This window comes from Amphiura filiformis, chromosome 5 (genome assembly GCF_039555335.1).
Source record: "Amphiura filiformis chromosome 5, Afil_fr2py, whole genome shotgun sequence".
Lineage (NCBI taxonomy): Eukaryota > Metazoa > Echinodermata > Ophiuroidea > Amphilepidida > Amphiuridae > Amphiura > Amphiura filiformis.
The window spans coordinates 76,398,909-76,424,581 of record NC_092632.1 but is presented as its reverse complement, the minus strand read 5'-3'; the positions used below and the strand labels follow the sequence as shown (position 1 = coordinate 76,424,581).

Genomic DNA, 25,673 nt, shown 5'->3' with positions numbered 1-25,673 from the left:
TAATAAAATTATGACCCCCCTATTTTGGGTCTCAAAATTCTATAACCCTCCAGTTTATTCATGACCCACCCCCTTCTGAAGCAAATAACAGCCCCTTTATCCTTGTAAAGGTATAACTAAGATCGTAGATAAATCTGAGTGGCGAGGAGCAGCCACATTTGGAAGGATAAGTAACTACAGCAATTAAAATGCGTCACAGTAGCGTGGTTTTATACAGCGAGACGGACGTATGCGTCAAGCGGTGTGGAATCGCAACCTCTATCAATCCCGCTGTATACTTTTTATTCAACGTAGAATATTCGATGCAACATGTCTTCGTTATTTGATCTATGTACATTCTATTTCCAGTTATATTTGACTTCTAATGAATGTTTTGACGTCGTAAAATTGATAATATATTTCCACCAAACATTCGACATCAAATATAAATCATATTCCGTCAACAAACATTCCTTAAAAGATAAAAATTAATTGGAAATAGATTGAATAACGAATTCTATTTGAAAAAATATTATACGTCGATTTTTTTTTAGAGTGTACAGCCCTTAACCATAACCGCCTAAGGGCTTTTTGACGACGGGAAGGGAAAGAAGGAAGGAATAAAGAGAGAAAACAAAGGAAGAAGTTGTTTGCTCTGGGTGGGATACGAACCCGTGATCCCTCGCATGCCAGCCACTGGCTCGGCGACACTTAGCCACGGGTGTTGGGCTTCGTTGGCCAGCGAAACCGTGCCTGTATATCACTTAGGGCGATTGCGTCATCACACCACGTGGGATGCACGCACAAACAGCGCATATATCAAGTAGTATTTTGTAATACTTAGTACGGTTAGGGTAAAGGAATTAACGTTAACCAAGTGACCGTATTTGTATTTTAGTTACCTGTGAGCCCAATCGATTTCTGTGTGACATCAATGTCTGTATTATAAACTTTTGGGTGTGTGACGACATCGAAGACTGCATGGATGGAACTGATGAGGCCTTTTGCAACGGTAGATAATTCTATTGGTCAAGTTGGTGGTTTTGTGTCAGACTTGCAACGGTTTTTTGGTGGTGGAATGTTTTTGTTTTTGCTTTCTTACATAAGTCAAGCCTTTTCATCAGGTCTTGATCATGTGTACGGAATTGTCATTCAAGGTGTGAATTAATTCTATGATTTTTCTGGTTTCATTGTTTCTCTTCTTTTTATCACGTCCTGTTATTTCAATTATTGCACTGTTTTTGCACTTACGAGTATAATATAGCCATCTTCATTTGCTCTGGGTATGAGTTACTTTCTGGTCATGGGTTTTGTCATCAAGTGTGTCGTTTTTACCGTTTTTACCAATGAATGAATATCTTTTCTTTTCACAGAAATCGTAACTGAGGAAGTGACATCTTTGATAACAGGTACGCTAGGTTGTATTTACTTCTTGCTTTATGGAAAGCTTTGCTACCTTCCATTTACATTGTTTAAAAGAAGATTGGGTCAAAAGAAAGAGTGTTATAACATACTAAATATTCAGTGTAATTCCTGTACCATGTTTATAATTTCAATGTAGTTCAGCTTCTTCTACATTATAGTCTTATAAATGGTGTAATGGGGAAATTAAAACGCATTAAAATAAGGGGGGAATAACACAATGTGAAATACATTGAAATGCTGCTAAATCCGTTAATACCTTATTTTGTCAGTTTGGCTTTCTCTCTTTCCCCCTTCGAACTCCTTTGCCATATTTAATCATACCTGTTTATTGTTTGGTTATCTTACATTCAGAAACAGTCACTGAGATCGACACACAGTTTGGCAATACCGATGGTAAGTAAAACTTACAGGGACGATCGTTACTTTAAAAAGAAACATGAGAAATTACCGAAGAATTCTGCAAATTGTAAGTTGAACATTGTTCCAATATCATGTCGATTGCACATAACGTACTATAGATGGAACTGTTATTTGCATGAAACAAGTATGATTAGGCTAATAAATGGGATGGAAGGTTCCACTTGTGGTGACACAATGCACCAACTGCAGGGCTTTTAATGACAGGAAGACATAAATCCGTTTGAATACAAGAAACTTTAGTCCGATGCCTTTACAATGGTCTCCAAATGGTTTAAATGTTGTTGGGTTTTTTGCAAGATATCATAAATTTAGTAGTGGGAGAATGATGTAAGGATGTGTCGGATGGAATAAGTAATGGCAGTCTTAGAAGACAAAGGTCCTTCAAGGTCTGGAGGACTCAGAAGAAAGAAAGATCATGTGGCTACCCAATAAGGTACCCAATAATGATGACCTTGGATCGCATAAAAAACAATATCTTATGTGTGTTCATACGTGTTTAAATGCCATAATATCCTTTATGACAACCTTATTATTGCAATTGAAATTCTCAAGTCCTCCAACCCGTGCAAGACGATGGCAATCTTTGACTGTTATTTTTGTCCAATGGCGGTAACCATTTACCTAATACCTTGCAGAAACTCATTAAATCATTTGGCGACCATTCTATTGGCATCTGGACATTTTGTGGAATAAAGTTTCTTCGTATTTCCGTTTTCCGCCATTGTAAGCACTGGAATATGGGCAAGATGTCGTCACAAGTCACACCTTCCAACCCATTTATTAGCATAATCTTACCTATTTTCATGCAAAGAACATTTCCGGTCAATACATACGTCATGAGAAATGGACAGGATATTGGATCGATATTCAACTTACAATTTGTGGAATTCTTCAACTTTTTGTTGCATTACCTTTGTGTAGTACGTGCACTTTACAATAAAACTCTTCTATTTTGTTACTCTGAATTTAGATGCAGTCACCATGGTGACCGAACTCCAAACAGGATTTGATTATTCTACAGGTAAGTGTACAAAAATACAACAACGGTAGGAAACAGATACCGTAAAGATTCGCCTAATGGCGCTATGGGATAACTAGACATAAGTGGGATTTTAGGTACAACCTAACAGTACCCTCCCGTAAAATTCCCACCAGCAAATGAAATGAGGGCACGGAACTTTAATTCTTGTTGGGATTTCAGAGGAGGTAGTTCTTTATTTGTCTCAATTTGCACAATGTTCTGTAATATAATGATGACCTATACCGAATACAGATGTACCCTTAATTAGTGTTAATATAATCCATTTAGCTTCCTCGACATGTTCACACGTCCACGCGCAACCAAAGGTGGTGCATCTGTACACTCGCAAAGTAACTGCGACAAATTACTGCGACAAACAAAAGTTTAGAAGGTTTTTTCAAGCATTTATATCTCTAATTATTGGCGACATGTTCACATCATGTTGCATATTAATGAATAGCTACTTTACTCCCCTTTACAATGACACCACATTTCAAACAATCACCTTTTGCACGGTGGAGTACACGTCTTGTGAATGTAGTCGGGTCCCACATAGAATGTGCCAATTTGACCATTATTCTGTGCTCAAACAATACTAGTCACTAACCTCAATAGCGGATGGGAAAACACATACTCAGCCACAATAGCCAGGCACCTCCTCCTCATGCTGCTCACCAGCCTGGTCACACGTTGCTGTGGGATGATATTCCATTCTTCGACTAGGATTCGTCGCAGATCATTCAATGTGGTTGCATTGGCTACTCTGGCACGCACATCACGACCAAGCTGGTCCCACAAATGTTTAATCGGGTTGAGGTCTGGGCTGATGCATATGGCAGGCCATTCTCCCATATTCCGTAGGTAGTCGTTGACTGCCCTGGCTCTGTGTTGGCGAGCGTTGTCATCTTGGAGGATTGCATTAGGTCCCAGATTGTAAAGATATGGGATTGCAGCTTGCTACACAGAATAATGATCAATTTGGCACATTCTGTTTGAGACCCCGCTACATTCACAAGAATTGTAATCAGACGTAAAAAAGGTGATTGTTTCAAATGTGGCGTCATTGTAAAGGGGAATAAAGTAGACATTTATTGATATGCAACACGATATGAACATGCCACAAATAATCTGAGATATAGATGCTTGAAAAAACTTTTATTGAGGAGTTTATATAGAGTCAAAATAAAATGTATAGGATTTCAAAGCATAGGTTTTTTTAAAAAATATTTCATTGGAATAGCAGATAAAGTCGTGTTATTTTACCAACTGCTCCATGAATTCTGTTGATACATTGCTATGTTACTAAGTACAAACTTTTGACAAGTTTTGAATTTATCTTTCTTATTTTCTTTTATCTTTGGAATCCAGAAATAGTAACAGAAATAGGTAAGCCATGTATACACGCTCTGGTGTTTCAACTAGGTTCGTTATTCCAAAGGGTCAATACTACAAAGGCTCGTTACTCCTTGTTCTAAATTCGAAGTAACAACCCTTCGTAATAACGAACATTGTTGTAAATTCGGAGTTATGACCCTTTTGAGTAACGAACCTTCAGAGTAATGACCCTTCGGAATATGAGCCTTTGGAATAACGATCCTCCAGAATTATGGTCCTTGGGTATAACGAAGAGTATTACCGTCTCATTTGCGTTGTGTCACTTCAACTTCAATTTGACTGTATATAATGTTAAATAAGTAGATTCTCGACGGGAATTTTATTTATAATAAGTTACACTTGTGACGAAAGTTCGTCCACTCGCACAGGGACCGGCTGCACCGGTACTGTGATGACCGAGAAATACGTTAACTTATTATTAAATGTTGTTACACGCATATATTATGTGCTGCCATTTTCAATAGCAATATGCGACATATCCAGCGCGCGCATAGAATTTTATTTGAGTGCATATAGTGGCGTGCGTATTTTTGATAGTGGGTGCGTGTAGATTTTGGTCACAGTTGATTGTAGAATGTATACCCGGGATGTATACCAGCATTTGTACATCAGAATATTTTCTTGAAAATCTAGCTGACACTTTGTAACTGGGATTATTTTTCATTTCGGTTTCAGTGACTGACATGGCACCGTCTTCCATAGACGGTAAGTATAGGTTAACTATCACACTAGATATTTAAATGCACTGTGTGCTGCAAATTTACATAATATATATAATTATCATAATATTATCAATCGTAGTTCAAGTTCAATCAAGTTCCTGTGATTTTACCACAGCTCGAGTAGCATATTGGGCTATTCCACTTGATACCCATACACCCCCATACATGACCTTAATATTCCTGACAGGACTAGTGGTGTAGGGGAGGGGAAGGGGGGAAAGCCAAGTTTAAAGAGGGGAGGGGGCAAACTTTGACAAAAATGGCTTTAAAAAGGGCTACAAATCTTACATATCAGGTCAGGGGGGCCAGCATCCCACAGGGGGGAAGAGGGAGGAAAGACTTCTCACAGGGGGCAGCTGCCTCACTTTGGCCCTCTGGCTACGCCACTGCACAGGAAGTGTTACTTGCTAATGGGCTTACTTGAAATGGGGAATATACACTCTCAATGTGGAATATTAAAGTCACCTCTTCCATATTCCATAAAGAGTGTGTGGATTTCGGCTGGAATAGCTTATTCTAGAACTCCTTGTCGAACGTTCGGTGGAATTAAACTGAATTCGTCTCATTATGCTCCATGTAGATCCGTTAGCAACAGGTGTATGTGGAACACGTCCGGCTTTTAATCCGCGTCAACGCATTACTGGCGGCAGTGACGCAAGACCGGGATCATGGCCATGGATTGGTTCTATAAGGACACGTGATGGGGACGTTGACCGTCACTTATGCGGATGTACACTTGTAGATGACCAGTGGGTGGTTACTGCTGCTCACTGCATTAAGTAAGTGCAACTATACTGCTGTAAGTATTTTTATTTTTGCTATAATTGGCAGAAAATTTGCTGTTATTGTATGCACGAAAACTAATTAGCAATTAAAAAGTATAGACCACTTGACATGTGACGTCTTTGCCCGGCAGTATGCGCGTGAATTGTGACAATAGTTTGTTCAGGGCACGTGCATTTTAAATCGCCCGCCACATTTCATATAGAACAACAAAGCCATTGAACAGTGTAGCGGTTCGTTCAAGCATATCGATAGACCAGTCCCTCGGCTTTGTTGATCAGTAAACAATGATGTCAAGTGGTGTATAGTGGGCACACTAGGGTGGCGCTAGACACGAAGTGGGTAACGTCTTTTGAATTTGCCGGGTTTTACCCACTTGAAATACTGCCCTCCTGTTGTGTACACCATACATCGAAAAGGCTGAGAGAATCTTGGTATTGGATCATACTAACTACTAATTTTGTCTTGTATGTTATGCATTTTGCTCATCACAGCGCAATACTATTTTATGAAGGCGTAGTCATTATTTTCGGTGATACCAATCCAAGTACTCCATCACCAAACGCAATTGAAAGAACAATAAGCAGAGCTGTAAATCACCCGGGCTATACAGACATTGAGAGAGACCCAGACAATGATATAGCAATGCTAAAATTGTCGACACCTGTGAAATTTACGGAGTATGTAAGACCAGCATGCTTAGCGACATCACAAAATGAGACTGATGAATACGGGAGTACTGATTGCAGCAGTGCCGGTTGGGGAGCACTATATGATACTGATTTGGTTGAATGTAAGTTGCAGGAACACCCGGTTAACGTTAGTACAAGGAACTTATACGATGTCCCCATTCACAAACTGATACTATCTGTTCATCGTATAAGCCTGTTACCGTACGATAATGTGGTGAAGGAATATTACACAGTCAAGAATAGGCTCCGTCATTTTTGTGTTATGATCGTGACAAAAAATATCGAAAGCGAGTGCAAATTCCATGTTTACCCCATCTACGGCGAAAGTTGGGCAATTACGGAAAAGGTCTATTGGCAACAGACGCACTAGTATTTCTTGTATACGTGTGCCGGGACGTGTGCATTATTATTGTTATTCATCTGATCAAAAAGCTATTTTAATTCACATTTCGATGCAAATACGCGTTGGAATCAATATTATAAGAAATCAAGTCACTGAAATTATGAATAATAACGTTGTTTATTGCTTTAAAAAAAACATTGTTGTATGTTTAGTCTATGTTGTTTACCCATGTATTTTACATTTTCTACATTTCTGTGTTTTACCTTATTTTCTCTAGCGGAATGCGTTGATATACCTTTTAATATTCAAGCTATTTGTGGGTTGCCTTACACAAGAACCTACTTCCCTCACCCCTACGGTACAACTCTGCAAAGTGCTCTTGATTCCTTTGCAATATTTTCCTTCATCGCCTCATCTTGTCACCCCGATGGACTCTTGTACATGTGCACTTTATTGTTCCCGTCATGTCCTGAAGATGGCGTAATCACGTCGTGCAATAGTTTATGTAGTAGAGTTGAAGCCACTTGTGCAGCTCATGTGCCTTTGCCACAATGGCCAGATTGTTCACTATTACCCGATGGGGATAACTTATGCGAGATTGACATTAAAGGTTTGTAGAGGACATTGTTAAAGTAAAACATCTTTAAATTTCTCCCGGTGGTGGTGAAAACTTAAATGAAATTTAACAATTTGATATTCCACAGCAACGAAATGTTCCTTAGATTTCAAGGATGGAATGGGCGTCCTTGAAGATCATCCAAGGTCCAAAAGACTTGCTGACGTCTCCACTAATGATATACGCGCTGGTAGAGTGGCATTGATAATGAATAAGAAACTAAACAAGAAAGATAAGATAGCCACAAAATATGACAACTCTGAAGAAAGTGTTTTCAACATGAATCCATTAACATTTTGGGTATTCCATGGTGTCTTTTAGATTAGGATCCCAGAATCTTCATGCACAAAATTGATACCAATTCTGTACACTTAGAATGAGGACCGAGACAAGTTTTATCTATATTTGGGTATGGTGATAAGACATATATACATTAATCACTGGAATTATGAGTCCATTCAGTGGAAGCACCTGGATCTCCCACCCCTAAGAATCGGTCACCATAGTGGAAGGTCTTCATCGTTGTTTTCTGCGATTCAGGGAGAGTCTTAATAACAGATCATTTGCCAAATGAAAGTACAATCATAGGCATATACATGTATCATACAAAATTGAGGCATGTCATCAAGTAAATATGGTTGGTGGTAGGAATCTCGGATTGTGTCCTGTACCCAATTCTCAGGTTGTCAAACTGCCATGTACGACAGAGGGTTCAGTTAACTAAAGTAACCAAATTGTGTTTCAGGCATGGCCTGCAGTTAGTGAAACCTATTTTAGAATTGTAAGTCCTACCTTCATATCAGACTTCCATTTTGTGGACATATATAGAAGGTTTCAAACTGAAAGGGTGCATTAAAGTTTGCAGTGACCATGTCAAGAGTGAGAATTTGGCTAGTAGTTTTACAAGTGCCTTGTTCTACGAACTTATTAACCGCCCTCATATGTTGATGCCTCATACGCGAGAATAAAATTCGCGCAGTGACCACCTCGACTCGCCAATTTATAGGTGTGGGTGTTGCTTCTAAAATAAATCTAGTTTAGATTATTTTTTAATTTATTTTGTTTTTTCTGGTGAAAGAATATGAGTTATATAAAACAAATATTGAATGTTTTTATTCATTCAATGGAAAGAATATTTTTCATTCGGTGAAATATGAACTGTTCCATTCAATTCGGCAAAGTCTCGTTGAATGGAACAGTCCATATTTCACCTCATAAAAATAGTCTTTCCATTGTACTCATAAACATTCAATATTTGAATATCACACACAGCAGCGTTTAAGCGTGCTCACGACTGACTGTATTTGTTTGTATTTTCCAACATTTTATAATCATAGGAGTAAAATAGGTTAATAAATGCGTATCACTTGTTGCTCGAGAAATTGTACAAAATAATGCACTTGTACTGAGATGTTGATGCGTCTAATACTGTAAGGGACGCACCATTAGATATTATGGGGGGGCTAGGGAGTTTTTGAAAAAACCAACAAATTTGCCTAACTGATGAGTAAAAAAAAATTGCCTCGGTGATGAGTAAAAAAAAAATTCAAATGGTGCGTCCTTAATACACCCTCCTTACGGGGTTTGTGCATAAAATTTTGACGTACAGTACGCGTGCATTAATTTGTACAATTTCATTCCCAACGTAATTATTACTAACGTATCTTCAATTTACTTTTTAGCAAAAAATGATGGCGACAGTGATGTTTACCCTGAAATTTTGCAACAAGCTTCCTTGCCACTAATTTCAACCGACGATTGCAGAGGACCTATCTATTCATACGGATCTCGAATAACTGACAATATGTTGTGTGCTGGTCTGCCAACAGGAGGCGTTGACACATGCATGGTTTGTTTTACATTTGATGTTCTGATGCCTATTCTTAAAATTACTGATGCATATATATTATTAATAGGCCAGCTACATTATATCAACTATTCATTTTACATTATAGTAATCTAAAATAAATCGATGCAATTCATGTGTTCCGCAGGGTGACAGTGGAGGTCCCTTGATTTGTACTAACTCGGATGGTTTAGAAACTTTAGTCGGTATTACCAGTTGGGGCGAAGGATGCGGCAGGATTGGTTATCCTGGCGTTGTGGCAAGAGTGTCTTCTTTTATTGACTTCATTGTAAACACTACATCAGAAGAATACGGTAAGCCTGCACTGCATCATTTGTGCTATATAACTGAATAAAATTCGAGGAAGAAAAATATACTCAAAAATGCAACTTAAACAATGATTTGATTGAGCTGCATTTCCTTGAACCTCTTCCAGCAACTATCGGGTTAATCAACTTTTTATATTTCTACCCAGGGTGTTTTGAAAACGAATTTACCTGTGCTAATGGCGACTGCATTATTTCTGATCTTCGATGCAATGCAATAGAAGAGTGTACGGACGGTAGTGACGAAGCGGATTGTGCAGGTATTATTACATGATTAATTGCATAATAATAATAATAATAATAATAGATTGCTAACAATATAGATTTCTCCGTGTAGTCCACTCTGTAACTACAGAGTTTGTTGTTTAATGGTTTGTGGAATGATATGGGCCGTAGTGGTCAGCGACAACCTGTAAAGTGTGCTGAGGCTTGTGGATCAACGTCTAGGCGTTGTGCCTGTGCGTAGCGCACTATAAATCACTGCGCTTTTTTTCTTCTTTTTTTGCACATTATCTAGTCATAGCCATTATATTTATGCAAACCCCGATTTGTATTAATTTGTGCACATAGATTTGATCTGTTCAACAATCGTACTCCCTAAGTGAGTTTTACTCGGGGTTTCGCGGTCGATAAACCGGTAGATCCGGTAGATGTCTAATAAGAACCCTTATTATAATTATACCGAGATATGTTGCATTCAATTAGAGAATAAATGATAGGATTTTGTCTTTTGCCTATCAATATCGTGTCATAATGGATGGGCTGGCCAATATTTTGAGTAGTGGATGCCGGCGCAGCCGGTATCCACTACGATAAAATATTGGCCCTGCCCATCCATTATGACACGATATTGATAGGCAAAAAGACAAAATCCTATCATTTATTCTCATTCTTATTCAGTTTTAATGTAATTTTTGCGAGAAAAACTGCCTTTTTTCAGAAAAAAATAAAGTTACTTTTGTGAGGACATCCCTGTTGTTTTAAATGAACGACACCATCACGAACATCTAAGCCGCCGAATCGCGTTCTTAGTTCTCGCACGTGTATTACGCGAACGCATTATCGCGCGATCATTGAGGAGCAACAAGCGTGCCGCCGTTGCGTGGCGGCGCGCGCCCTGACTAATATCACTATCAACTATTGTGAGATATTATACACCGAAAACCAATCAAATTACGTGAATTCTTTACAAGACGCACCCATTGAATAAGAATGACATATGTATGCTGTACATTTATTGTGACTAATATAAACCGTTTTATGACTATTTATTGATTACTTTATTTGTTTGATAAACAATTGTATAATTTCGAGTTCAACTAAATGCGTTCATCATGATTAATAAGACATTTGTTATAATAAAAAATCGACTACCATAATCTACTAACTTGCGACCAGGGATGCAGGAAATGGGATAACAGGGAGCATCGTTCCTACATATTCTGGGAAATGACTTTCAAAATTGAGGAAGTGATGCCATGTGGAAAAATAGGAAGAAAAGAATAAGGGGGACTTTGCTCCTGAAAAGGAAATAACTTTCTACAGCCCTGGTTGCGACACTGCATCTATAACTATTATTTAGATATATAAATCGCCTCTACGGGACCTTTCTGTTATTTGAGTACAGCCCCAAGTTTATGTTTTACCACGTTATTATTGAATATTTAGTAAGGAAATCGTCAATAATGTCTTCATGTAATTTTTTCGCACAGGACCCACGGGATTGCCTTTTATGACAACGGAATCTATTCTCACAACAGGTATTGGCTATTTATATTAGCATGAAAGTTCATCTGTAGACTGTATTGGTAATCCATATATATATATATAGAAAGATTTTAACTCTTGATACATACTCTTGATACATTATACTCTTTATAAATAAGTCAAAAAAATATCTATATATCATTTCCCAGCAAACACAAAAACCTTTTAAAAACGTTTTAAATAAGTTATATTTTGGCTTTTGGTTTAGGTAAAAACGTTTTAATAACATTAAAATGTCGGGTTATATAAAGGTCATGATGACGTTTTAAAACGTTTTGTATGAAAACACACAACAACAATATTTTTAAATGTTTTCAAAAAATGTTATTGTAAACTATTTTTGCCAAAATATTGTGTCAATACTTAAATAACGTTATGTTAAAATATTTGAACCCAGCAAACACAGAAATGTTCTTAAAATGTTTTTTCAAAACCTTTTAATAACATTTAAATGTCGGGTTATATAAAGGTCATGAAAACGTTTTTAAAACGTTATTGAAAATATTTTGGGCAAACATATTTCGCAAAATATTTTTTCAACCCCAAAATAACATTTTGTTTAGAATGTTTTGTATCAAGTTTTCAAGAATGTTTTTGGAATGTTATTAAAACGTTTTTATACCCTTTATATAACCCGACATTTAAACGTTTTCTGTAAAAAAAATTTGTTTGCTGAGCAGTAGATTATCAAAAAATGTTTTTTAAGGTTATGAAAACGTTTTATACTCTTAATAAATCCTTTATATAACCCGACATTTAAAAGTTTTCTGACAACCTTTTATAACCTTTTGCGAATGATGTCGAAAACGTTTTGTGTTTGCTGGGTTAGTCATCTATTTTATTCTGATTACATTCAGGATAATATCGTCATATATTTCATTTGTATGAGAAACTAAGTTAGAGTCACACTCAGCTCAGACTTTTGACAGCGTGTTATTCTACAAAGATAATGAATAAGATAATAAAAAACCGCTATGCTATGCTCACCTGAAAGAGAATTTGTTAGGGAATCAATACTCTGTAGGTCTCAGGCCAAAACGTGGCAAAAGATTTTGGATGTTCCCCAAAATTTACACCATGTTCCTGATGTTGTCCTGATATCTGATACTACAATAAAAGATTCCTGTAAATGAGCAAAATGTGTATTTCAGAAAATCCAAAATTACCAGGTTGTTGAACAGTAAGGATGACTATAACTGACGAGTTTCTTTTTGCACCTGGTGTAGGTCAACATCTTGTGAGACCATCTAGCCCATTGTCTTCCATAACTATCCATTGAAACCGTTCATTAATCATGATATTGTTTTACAGATTCATCGTTATGTGGTGCGGGCGAATACCTCTGTAATATATCTGGTACTTGCATTACTGACAGTTGGGTGTGTGATTTAATACAAGATTGTCCCGACAACGAAGATGAGATGTCCTGTTGTAATCCAAGCAATATTACATGCGACAATGGTAGATGTATATATCCAGAGAGTGTTTGTAATGGAATCAATGATTGTGGAGATAGAAGCGATGAAAAAGGATGTGGAGGCAAGTTGAATATATTGCAAAGTTTGTTTCCAGATACAGATAAATATGCGTAATAAAATTGAGAATATCTTACCATTTTCACATTCACCATGTTCGTTCATTGGGCTATTCCATTTAAAATCTGCTCCCCCTGTGGAAGATTTAGCTAAAGTCTACTACAGAGGGAGTATGAGTTTTGAATATAATAGACAGTTGGGTAGCTTCTATTTGAAATACTCACACCAGCTGTGGAAGATATAGGTAAAGCCATAATACAGAGGGAGTATGGGTTTCAAAATGATTACATTTGAAATACATACTCCCCCTTTGGAGGATATCTCCAAAATCTTCCAGGGGGGTGTATTTTAAATGGAATAGCCCATTATAAATCCCCATTGAAAATATACATGGTAGGGAATTCTACAGATTCAAAAGATTCCGGTTGCAGGTATTTGTGCATACATCTCTGGTTTATGCTTAATCACATTTGAAGTTTTATTTTATATAATATGTATTGATGGGCTATCGCTTGTTATAGGGGAGATATTTTCAAATATGTACAATTGTGTCTCCGTAGTCCTGGTAATTCGCGATTGACATTGATTAAAAATTAAGGTGATGATAAATGTTAGCCATATTAACTGTCACAAATCCCTCTTAAGATGTTTCTAGCATACTCGACCATAGCAGAATTCAAGAAGTATATATAACTGCAGAGGTTGTTCAGAAGTTGATCATTAAGGTTGTTTAGTTAGGTCGGTTTAGCATGATACACTTGTGGTAGACATGTTATTTTTTGAAAATGATAATGTTTACGAAAAACTGACATTTATATCATTATTTGACCTTTTTCATTAATCGGTTTTATTATCTTTTCTTTGCATACCAACCCATATACCAACATTATTAATACATCAACATTATAATTACGAAACCCATGATTATCATAATAAATAAATCATTACTAAAACCTAATCACTATAAAAAGACTTCACCTGTGCTCCCGGCGAGTTTCAATGTATCGATGAGGAGATGTGTATCCCTATGTTTTGGAGATGTGATATGTTCCCTGACTGTCAAGGCAATGAGGATGAGGAAGACTGCATCTGTAAGATGTGGGAATTTGCCTGTGATAACGGCAGATGCATTACATGGGATAGACTATGTGACAACATGGATAATTGTGGTGATGGCAGCGATGAACATAACTGTACTATTATAGGTAACTGTTGTCAGTGCTAGAAGCCAGCAACCACCCTTTCCCGCCAAAATAGATTTGCAGTTTCGCATTTTCGTCCCTCCTTTCCGCTTCAAGTTTCTTGTACATAGTTCCATTTCCATTACATATCTCTTCTGTTCTTCGATTTCCTATTTCCTTTCCATGTTTCTAGACCATGTAGATCGCTTTTCTTGCTTCTTTCCATGTCTGTCCCTTCTTGTTCCCGCCTTTAATTCCCACCATGGGAAATTCGTGTGGGCAAACCTATCACCACATCGATGAACACGGTGATTGATGTGATCATTGATTAATTTTTCTAACAAAACATTATCAGTTATAGACCTGGACAAAATATCAAATTGTTCATCTTGTTGTGCTTGTTTGTGGTAATTTTTATTCTACAAACTGCACATTTGTGTGAAAATTGAGGGCGCTATTTACATGCATTTTTAATTTAAATTAGCCAAATAATATGAGTTATTCGTTACATTTCATGATGGTTTTTTTCCTTGTCATTTGTTAGTCTATTTTCTGATGTTCTAATACTATTATACAAGACGTGTTTACCCTTTCTTAGACTGTCCCACAGTCTCGGTTCCATCACTGGGTAAATAATTAGAGCTAAAACCACCTTCTCCTTCACACCAAATATTAATACCAACACACCACTCAGCCCTAACTAAAGTTATAGTGCTCCTGGAGCACTGCGTGTTGACGAAAACTCAATCAATCTACAGACCAACTTATTTTATTTTTTTATAATAGCTCTCCTACTCCGAGACTGTTTCGCTTTGATAGTAAACTCCCTTCCAAATAATTATCATGCTATGTAACGTGACTGTTGCGTGAATTATGATAGCCCCACCCCATTGTCAATTCAAATATGATAGGCACATATTCGTGCATGAACCAGTTCTATTGTCATTTTGCGCACGCGTTGGTTATGATCAATAGACTATCAATGAAAACCCATTTCAAATATCGCCTTGCTTGCTGAGATCTACATTGATTGGTCAGACTAAGTAGCCGCTTACACAAACGGCAAGACAGTGAGACTACGGACGTGATATATAGAAAACTCGTCTGACCCTGGATCGGTAGAAGTGAATTCCCACAAAATGCTGGGAAGTGGAAGGCAACTTGCCTACAGATTGGAAGGGTCAATGTATCGGGTTTATTTAATGTTATATAATCTACATTACCAGTCGTTCTCCATGGACCCGAGGGAGGGTCTAACCCTTTCTAAATATGCAAATAAGATTTACGATAATGACTACAGTTTATATGCCATCAAACAACCCATATATGAACGCTACGTCCACCTATAGAGTTAGACATGCATAGAGCCTGTTAATATGAAATGCAATTAAGCTTCGTCAAGCTTACATTTTGAATGTATGACCTATAGGAAATGATTGGTACACCAAATCGGAATCATGACACATCGGTGATCATTTTAAATCATCAGTTATCATAACTAAATAAATCAATACTAAAACCTAATCACTTCAATGTATCGACGAGGAGATGTGTATCACTATGTTTTGGATATGTGATATGTTCCCTGACTGTCAAGGCAATGAGGATGAGGAAGACTGCATCTGTAAGATGTGGGAATTTGCCTGTCATAACGACAGATGCATTGCAGGGATAGACTGTGCTAAAATAGATTTGACAGTTTCCCATTTTCGTCCCTCCTTTCTGCTTCAAGTTTCTTGCAACGGCACCATTTCTAATACGTATCTCTTCTCTTCTTCGATTTCCTACTGCCTTTCCATGTTTATAGACCATGTACAGATGTAGATCATTTTTTCTTCCTTCTTTCTGTGTCTCCCCCTTTAATTTCCCACCATGGGAAATTCCTGTGTGGGCAAGCCTACAAGACCACGCCATCGATCAACGCTATAGAGTTTGACATGCATAACCTATTATGAAATGCAATTAAGCTTCGCCAATCTTTCCGCATAAACACCTACATCTTCAATGTACATTGTAGAATCTATAGGAAATGATTTGTGTACGAAATCAGAATCATCATGAGACATCGGTGTGATGTAAGACATACATACATATTTGGCGGTGTGATTACTTTACTAAGGATATAGGCCTACATAATACGCAGGATTTTATTCTTTGCTGGTGATACGTTTAAAGAACACTTACTTTACAAAGCAATTGTGATGATATTACTTTGGTACAAGTTTGGTACAAATGCATAAAGAAATTATAATTATGGATACAATTTCTTTGTTATTGATAATATTCGTACAAGTTACTCGCTCAATTCCTTCGCTTGGAAATTACTAGGGCTGCACGACTAAATCGCAAATAAGCTCCAATACTTCGCGACTGCAGAAATCATGATTATTGGGTCAATAGTCGTAGTCGCGACTATTAGCGGTAGTCTCGATTTTTGCCTATGTATAGACCTGATAATTTTCTTCATTTAATTAGTCGACTAGTCGCGACTATTTGGCGTTAAAAACAGCTGAAGTCGTGCAATTCTAGAAATTACTTTATGGAGAAATATTTGAATATTATCTATTTGTGTTATCTTGCTGTATGTACTTTTATATGTACATTTATTTTGTACTTTCGAATGCTTTCATCTGACCGGTTCATACAAGATTTGCGACTGATTTTTTTAAAATTTTTCTTGCTCCTCTAAATATCAAAGAATTTACAACTGAAGCACCAACCAATGCAACAGAGGAGACTCTCTCTACGACCAAATCTATAACAACTGCCGATAAGACAACAGAAAGAATCGTAACAACCGATAGAATACTGACTACAGTATCGATGACGACTACGCAAGGTATAACAGATGTATAAAAAAAAGTTGCATAATAGATTCCTAATTCGTGAACTATCAATTGACCTTTTCGGTAAATCCCATAACCCACGGCGAGTATACCTGAGAACTCGTCATTTTGCGTCACGCCGACTTGCAATGCGCAGTAACGATGTTCGATAAACGATGTGCGCAAAATGACGAGTTCTTAGGTGTACTCGCAAAGGGTTATGGGATTTACCGAAAAGGTCAATTAAACTTTTCGGTAAACCCCATAATTCATTGCGGTTAGACCCGAGATATCGTCACTTGACGTCACGCCAATGCGCACATCGTTTTGCGAACTTCGTTACTGAGCATTGCAAGTCGGCGTGACGTCAAATGACGCGATGAATTATGGGATTTACCGAAAAGGTCAATTTTTGATCAATGCAAATATTACCACAATAATGCCTTTTCTGATGATCAGTAAACTCAGAATAGAGTCAAGTAGTAAAAAAAGTAAAGAATTATGAGTTGTAGTTCTGTAAATTAAATCAATTTAATTTTGCATCGCAGGTGTTTTGTGATACTAAAAGTACAACGTTCAAGTTTTGTATTTCTTGATTTGAACATCAATACTCTAAATTTTGATTCCGTCTCTGGCTAGACTATGCCATAGTCGATTTTTGAAAGATAAAAATATATTATTATTCATGATGAACGCATTCAGTTGAGCTCGAAATTATACTGGTATTCATTACATCAAAATACTAGTATAAATGGTTGTGAAAAGGTTTATATAATTATATTTGTGACAGTAAAAGTAAAGTATATTACGTAGGCTTATTTAATGCAACATATCATAATGGCATAACTATAATGGTACTTCAATACTGAACAATTCTAATTTTAGAATCTGCCAGTTTATTAATCGCGAAAGCCCGAGTTAAAAATCCACTTGGGAAGTTAACAAACAGAGGGAGTACGGTGACTGAAAAGATCAGATGTGAAAATCTTTCAATTGTGCACAAATTGATTGAATCAGAGCTTTAAGCCTATAATGCAATAGCCAGAGTATGCATAATAGAGGGTATTCATTACTACGTCATTGATGTGATTGCTCATGCATAAAATTCCTCCACATAGGTTGTTTAGCTTAATCGGGAGAGTGACCTCTTGAAATGATGATCACAGTTATCTTTGAGTTATTACAGTGAGGCCCACGTACAATGTTCAACACAAAGTGAACAATGCTATAACTTGGAGGACAAACAAACCAACACCGCCAAATTCGACTGACATGTGTACAACGTGGGAAGCTATTAGGGGAAATTGAACACTTGTTGTCTGATCATGCATGTGTTTATGGTTCGGGTAGCGGTTACTTAGCAACTCTCGTTCCGCTTGGGTTTATTGCATACACTCTATTGGCAAGTGGACTACGGAGAAGTCTAGTCTCTGGCTAATGGAACAAATGTATTTCATTTGATCCCTTCAATATAACCTGGCCATGTAATATTATTATTTCATTAATTTTATGAAAATTTGGCCAATAATATAATTTTGTAACCAAAATAGGCCTATGTATATCATATACAATGAAATCGCTTCTTTTTTGTCTTTAGATAAATGCAAGCCAAATGAAGAATTCTATTGCGTGGCTGATGATGCTTGTATACAAATAAGTTACGTATGCGACACTTTTGATGATTGTACTGATGGTAGTGATGAGGCGAATTGTGAAGGTATGCTTAAAGAGGAATCAATTAGCACCTGTCAAATTTGGAGATCTTGTCACTGATTAATTTGATAACCAGGCAGGTTTGGTTCATGTTTTTCATGCTTTCAATGGTTATAATGGACTAATGGTGTGTGTTTTGATACATTAAATGAAAATGTGGGAAGCAAAATGTCCATGTTTAGATGCTAATCAAAATGCAGCCTACAACGTTCCTGGGCTCACGGATACATAGTTACATTTGCAGGATGTATACTAATCGGTGTACACTAAATCTTTTGGATTTAAAGTTCCAATCGCAAAGATTGGAAATGTAAATCTTTTAGATTATCATTTTAATCCAAAATAACATTGCTTAATATGTGACGTGTCATGTCAAAAGGAGACACTTTTGGGCAGGATCGTAAATGGAGAAAAAGCCAAAAATCTGCCCGGAGAGTATTTTTTCACAATTTGGGTTTGTTGCGAATTTGTGATGTTATTAATGTTAAAAATATTGTCTGATATAGAAGAATTTACATGTGGTGCTAATTTATTCCAATGCGAATCAATTGACGAGTTTCAGACCGGAATATAACTGGCATCTTGTATTTTTTTTGGAGACATTTTTCAAGGTAAATCCTACTCTCAACATTGTCAATAATATTTTTAAAGGCCGATATCTCAATTTCCAATTTTATAATACCACAACTTACCAACTCAATATCTTCGCTTAGGAATGTCCGATTTCATTGGGGAAAACAGCATTGTGGAGCAAAATATCTCTATATTTAAGCTATGTAAAAACCTCAAAATTGATAGCCTGCTCAAAAGTGTCTCCTTTTGACATGACACGTCACATATCCACATTCCTTTGGGATTTACGGTATATTAATTAAGTCCCATGAAATAAGAATGTATGCGTAACCTGCATAATAATGTGTAACTATTTCCTTCAGCAAGAATGAATTTAATGAGAAATTGTTTAAGAAAACTGCGTTTAAGGAATTTTCTCTCCATAAGATGCTGTACTTGAGTCCATTTCATTAATGTTGAGGGTTAAAAATATGGCCAATTTCAAAAAAGAACCAGTTGAAAAGTGAAAAATGCACCCCCTCTACCTTGAAACCCCCCACACCGGTTTGTTTTGTTGCTGCAAAGCGATTTGACCTAAGTAATAATGCGGCACGATCTGATCGCTTTGGGGGAAAAACTTAATTCAATCACCTCTTTCATGTTTTAGTAACATGTCAGCCAGACGAATTCCGCTGTGATGGTAATAACTGTGTGATGCAATCTTGGATATGTGATGGTGTACCAGACTGCACAGATAGCACGGATGAAGCAAACTGTTCAGGTATTATGACTTATAATATCATAATGGTAGACCTATTATATAGTTGTATTTCGTCATAGGTTGTAGATTCTTTTTGTGATTTTTGGGGGGATATTGAAAGATATTGTAATTGATCTAAATGCAAGTAATTGCATTAGGGCTTTTAGCTATTCACCTTGCTTTCATGCCCTGCGGGGCTATAAATAATTGAAACTCCATGAGCAACTCTTTACTATAGAAATCTCCGGCTTAAGCCCTGCCGGGCTTGTGGCCTTGATATTTTAAAGCCCTGGCGGGCTGGTGAAACCCCCGTATAATTGAAATATGTTAATCTGCTAATGCAGACATTGATATTGGAGCAGTTTCAAAAGGTGAGACAATAATATTTTGAACCGGATTCAGGTGCCTTCCAAGGCCCGTTTTTCTTTTAATTAAAACAGCTGTTATAAAACACGCGTACCCGAAGATGTGATGATGGGCATACACCGTCGTGCAATCATATTCCTTCATCAATATGGTTAAACACGGGGAAACTTAGGGACCGTTCACAAACACTTGTTAGAGGGGGCTGATGCAAAAAGGGGGGACTCTTAAAATTTTTGACCCTCCTGGGGGGGGTTGAAAGAAATGACCACAAATTTTCCTGGGAAAATAGAATTTATATGCTTTTCTATGGGGTTGACCCATAATTTTCATGTCAAAAAAAAGGGGAGGGGCTGATATTATTGAGATTTCAAAAAAGGGGGGGCGATCAATTTTCGCGATGACATTTTTTTGCATCAGGCCCCCCTAACAAGTGTTTGTGAACGGTCCCTTATATACTACACTCTTAAGATCGATGGATAATTTCCTTGTTTTATCTGTAGAAGAATTTACATGTGGTGCTAATTTATTCCAATGCGAATCAATTGACGAGTGTGTTCCGGAGATGTGGGTATGTGATGGTGTGGCCGACTGTCCTGACCAATCCGATGAAGCGACGTGTCCATGTAAGTTTGATTCATAAAGACCATACACTGAATCGACAATTGGATGTATGTGGGTAATATCCCGCATTCCCAATTCCCAATCAAGTTGATATTAATTCTTATGTGTTCGCTGCAGACAGGTCAATGGCCACTTTCAACTATAAAATTTAAATATTAACGTTGTCGCTTACATGATGCAGTCATGTCTACAGTAGAATTCATCTCGACCTTTGCAGGACTTAAACCCCATTAAAAGCTATTAAACCAAGATAACACTCATTGAAACAGCTCAACTGATTAAATCGGATCTTCTCTGGTTGTGCACATGTGTCTGTTTTCATGTGCGATATCGCAATAAAGCTGGTATTATAGCTTCAGTTGGGTAACCGATTATAAAGGAAACGAAAGGAAACAATGGTATGTGTACCTTTGTTCACGAAATGAGACAATGGCCTGCTTTTTGTAAACCAGCATTCTTGAAAATGAGCAACATAATGATTGTTGACTTAACACGGTTTGGAAATAATTTCTTCATATTTTTGGTGTTATCTGTCGTTTACATATCCTTCCTAAAACACAAAAGTGCGACCCTCTCCAAACACCTAAATTAGCTTAAAATTTAGGACATGTTACAAAACTATATTTTCTAGAATTTCATAGAATAGTTTAAATGTAGCTTGTACCGTTGTTTTGTGGCATCCTTCAGAACGGAGCGGTCCGTTACCAATATAGCTCAATATTTTCGGTCAAATCTCCATTCAATTAACACGGGGAGTTGCCTAGCTATGAGCTAGCTATGCTTTGCCCTCACTCATATTCTACGAAAGTGCGACCCCTTCTGAACATCTAACCTAGCTGTAATTTTAGAGAATGTTTGGAGAATGGTTTAAATATTGGCTGGTTATTTTTCACACAGTGATGTTTAGCAATGCCCATAATGATATACCTATAACATTGTGTATAGGAAAACGGACAGTAACTGCAGTATGATTACCCTGGTCGAATCTAATCAGCGTGTTCAGTCTTCAAATATAGACAGAGACTGTCAAAGGCACATGTAGCCTTGTTCAAGGCCTTCTAAGATTTCCTCTCTGCTCATGAACTATTTTTGGGCTCATTGAAGTCAGTGAGCAGGTGAGGCCACAGATTACGGCTATTAATGACCGTGCGTATGCTAGCCGTAATCTGTGGCCCTCACCTGCTCACTGACTTCGCGAGCCCGAAAATAGTTCAAGCAGGGAGGAAATCTTAGAAGGCCTTGAAGGCTAAGGCACATACAGAAAACCCAGATGTTAACAATGAATGTCAAACTAGCCAGTTACTAAACTCCTCAACAAAAGTTTGGAAAGTTTTTTCAAGCATCTGTATCTCAAAATATTCATATCGTGTTGCATATCAATGGCTAGCTACAATACTCCCCTTTACAATGACACCCCATTTGAAACAATATCATTTTTCACGGCTGAGTACACGCCTTGTGAATGTAGTGGGGTCTCAAACAGAATTTGCCAAATTGACCATTATTCTGTGCTATTCAATAACCTCAATAGCGGGTGGAAAAACCATACGCAGCACAATAGTCATGCACCTTCTCCTATTGGCACGGTGAAGTTGGCTCGAGATTAGAGATTAGACATTCGTTATTACGTTGAATATTACACTTTTAATCGTTTTTCTGTATTAATCAAGGGTATCGATCAAGTGTTCTGGAGTATTTTTAGCCAAATATTTCAAAATTTTGAAAATTTTGGCCAAATTTTTGGAATGCCCAAAAATGGTGTCAAAAGACTTAAGAAAACTTAAACTTAACCCTAACCGCATAAGGGCTTTTTGGCGACGGGAAGGGAAAGAAGGAAAGAATAAAGAGAGAAAAGAAAGAAAGAAGTTGTTTGCTCTGGGTGGGATTCGAACCCGAGACCCCTCGCATGCCAAGCACTCGGTCGGCGACACCTTGCCACGGGTTTTGGGCTTCGCTGGCCAGCGAAACCGTGCCTATATCACTTCGGGCGATTGCGTCATCACACCACGTGGGACGCATGCACGAACAGCGCATATATCAAGTAGTATTTTGTAGTATACAGGAGGGTTAGGGTTAACTTGTTTTTAGATCAAAATTTGGCCAGACAATGAAGATTCAAAATTTTGAATAGGCCTATTTTGACCAACATTTTTGGATGTCTAAAAATGGCGTCAAAAGACTGTAGAAGACTTGAACTGTACCTAAGAGTTGTTTTTAGGTCGAAATTTGGTCAGATAAGGAAGATCCAAAATTTTGAATATTTTGAGCAAAATTTTCGGATGTCCAAAAATAGTGTCAAAAACTGTAGAAGATTTGAACGAGTGGTTTATAGGTCGAAATTCATCAAAATAAAGGAATTTCAAAAACTTTATAGTCAACGTATTGAATTATTCAATTGCGAATGTCTAATCTCTAATCTCGAGCCAACTTCACCACGCTCTCCTCATGCTGCTCACCGACCTGGTTACACGTTACTGTGGCATGGCATTCCATTCTTCCACAAGGATTCGTCGCAGGTCATTCAATGTGGTTCCATATGAGCTTCTCTGACACGTACAGCACGATCAAACTGGTCCCACAAGTGTTCAATCGGGTTGAGGTCTGGCCCCCGGGTCTGGACTGATCACGGCAGGCCATTTTGGCTCTACTCCCATATTCTGTAGGTAGTCGTTGACTACCGTGGCTCTGTGGGGCGAACGGTGTCATCTGGAAGGATTGCATTAGGTCCCAGATTGTGAAGATATGGGATTGCAGCTTGCTGCACAGAATAATGCTCAATTTGGCAAATTCTGTTTGAGACCCCACTACATTCACAAGGCGTGTACTCAGTCGTAAAAAATGTTATTGTTTCAAATGGGGTGTCATTGTAAAGGGGAGTGTTGTAGCTATCCATTGATATGCAACACTATATGAATATGTCAAAATAATTTAAAATACAGATGCTTGAAAAAACTTTCCAAACTTTTGTTGAGGAGTTTAGTATACAGTTCTATATGCACAAACATACCACCAGCCTTCAGAAAGGTCACACCATTGAGATATGAAAATTTTCATCATGGGTTATAACTAAACACATTTGCACCACGCTACTTATTAATATTGCAGTGTGTGTATGAAAATAATGATAATAATATGATATTATAACGTCAGTATCCAATTGTTATATACTTTTGTATTATGCAGAGCGATAAACCAGAATAATGGAGGGATCCGAACTTCGACGACTGAAACCAGACTTTGTTACTTCAACGTATCTTTATTCTAACAAAATCATCATCATATGATCATGTTCCTCTTAATCATATGGGCATTAATATGACCGACGACCAAACCTCTCAGTGATATTGAGCTATTCCAGTTGAAATCCATACACCCCTTTATGGAAGACATGACCTAAATCTTCCACACAGGGAGTGTAAATTTTAAATGGGGTTACCTAAATGGGTGACTCCATTTGAAAGTTACACACCCCGTGTGTGGGAGATTAAGGCCATGTCTTCCATAAGGTGTATGGAACTTGACTGGAATAGCCCATTGCGTTACCACTGCCTTAACCAAAGTTTTCATTTTCACTTCAAAACTTAAGTACACCTTGAGGTAATATATATGTCACTAAATTGGCCACATAAATAGGTTGTCATTTAAACCAGAGGTACTTCATGACTCAGATGGGTCAATGAGTCACCTGTGACCCGTTTCACAAAACCTTACGTTCGATCTTACGATTGATTTCCACATGTAATCCCCTATTATTCGATCGTAAGTCTTTGTGAAATGGGCCCCATGAGATAACCTTGAGCGGTTTGCGGTCATATAGTTCACAGGAACTACCCTTCACCTGAGTCATTTGGGTGTTAAATGTTGACAGTCTCACTATATGGGGTTATTACCATCGATTTGACTGAAAAAGTCGGTGAAATGTAACATTCTTTAAGACACTTTTAACGTAAATTTCCTTTCTCAGTATAATATCAAGTCATTGCCAGCGACAGTTTACACCGGAGTGTTAGTAAAGTATTAAAATATCTTTACCGCAATACTGTTCAATATCCATCGAGCGGATTTCATACCCCAGCCGATAGCGACTGCGATGTCTTTGACTAATGAGGTTCACTGTTTCATAGTGCTTGAAGAAAACAAATAGTTCATTGCACACTGATATCGCATAATTTAAAGTCGGCCTTATGGAAGTAAATATGTGCTAGATTAGTAAACGTGATTTTTTTTAATGTCATAATTCTCAGGAGTTCTTTATATTTATATTCTGAAATTGTAAATGAAGATATTATCCTGTGTATTTTGGTTCATATTTATAATACAAGTTGGAAATGGTAATTGTTTTGCATTATTGGTAAGGCTGTACAAATTGTAGAGAGCAAATGAATAATGGAGACTGGGGGAGGAGCAATGTTGAAAAAGTGAATCTGTTCACTCTGCTCCGTCATATCCATTTTGAACCTGATTAGAAAATGGAATGTGAGAGAAGGATGTTTAGTGCGGTGCAGAACAAGGCATGATGGTTTTGTCAGTTAGTTTTTTGCTGATCATTGTTCCAGGGGTAGTACAAAATGACACTCTGGAGTGTAAAATTCATCCCTGATGGGAATAATCCATAGCAAGTTATTCCTCTGATCAAATGTATAGTTTACCTATCTACGACTTATCGTTGTGGAGTTATGAGCAAAAAGGTCGAAGGTTACTGGGGCTTCCAAGGGATAGACAAAATGCTCCAATTCTTATTTAAATGGTTATATCTGTCATAGCAATAAAGAATATATTGTAGTG

The 25,673-nt window shown here is 37.4% G+C and overlaps 1 protein-coding gene across 1 annotated transcript in view; it reads left to right on the top strand.

Annotated features, from left to right (window-relative positions):
* Positions 1-25,517, top strand: part of LOC140153754 (uncharacterized) — a 75,992-nt gene extending 50,475 nt beyond the window's left edge. The window contains exons 22-40 of the mRNA XM_072176603.1: positions 878-991; positions 1,353-1,388; positions 1,756-1,797; positions 2,795-2,845; positions 4,214-4,231; positions 4,916-4,945; positions 5,543-5,741; positions 6,240-6,538; positions 7,058-7,390; positions 9,079-9,245; positions 9,391-9,556; positions 9,718-9,828; positions 11,281-11,328; positions 12,647-12,874; positions 16,750-16,890; positions 18,474-18,593; positions 19,809-19,922; positions 20,768-20,890; positions 24,072-25,517. Of these exons, the coding sequence (XP_072032704.1) occupies positions 878-991; positions 1,353-1,388; positions 1,756-1,797; positions 2,795-2,845; positions 4,214-4,231; positions 4,916-4,945; positions 5,543-5,741; positions 6,240-6,538; positions 7,058-7,390; positions 9,079-9,245; positions 9,391-9,556; positions 9,718-9,828; positions 11,281-11,328; positions 12,647-12,874; positions 16,750-16,890; positions 18,474-18,593; positions 19,809-19,922; positions 20,768-20,890; positions 24,072-24,073 (2,342 nt within the window). The 3' untranslated portion in view covers positions 24,074-25,517. The remainder of the gene's footprint in view (positions 1-877; positions 992-1,352; positions 1,389-1,755; positions 1,798-2,794; positions 2,846-4,213; positions 4,232-4,915; positions 4,946-5,542; positions 5,742-6,239; positions 6,539-7,057; positions 7,391-9,078; positions 9,246-9,390; positions 9,557-9,717; positions 9,829-11,280; positions 11,329-12,646; positions 12,875-16,749; positions 16,891-18,473; positions 18,594-19,808; positions 19,923-20,767; positions 20,891-24,071) is intronic.
* The last annotated feature ends 156 nt before the right edge of the window (positions 25,518-25,673 follow it).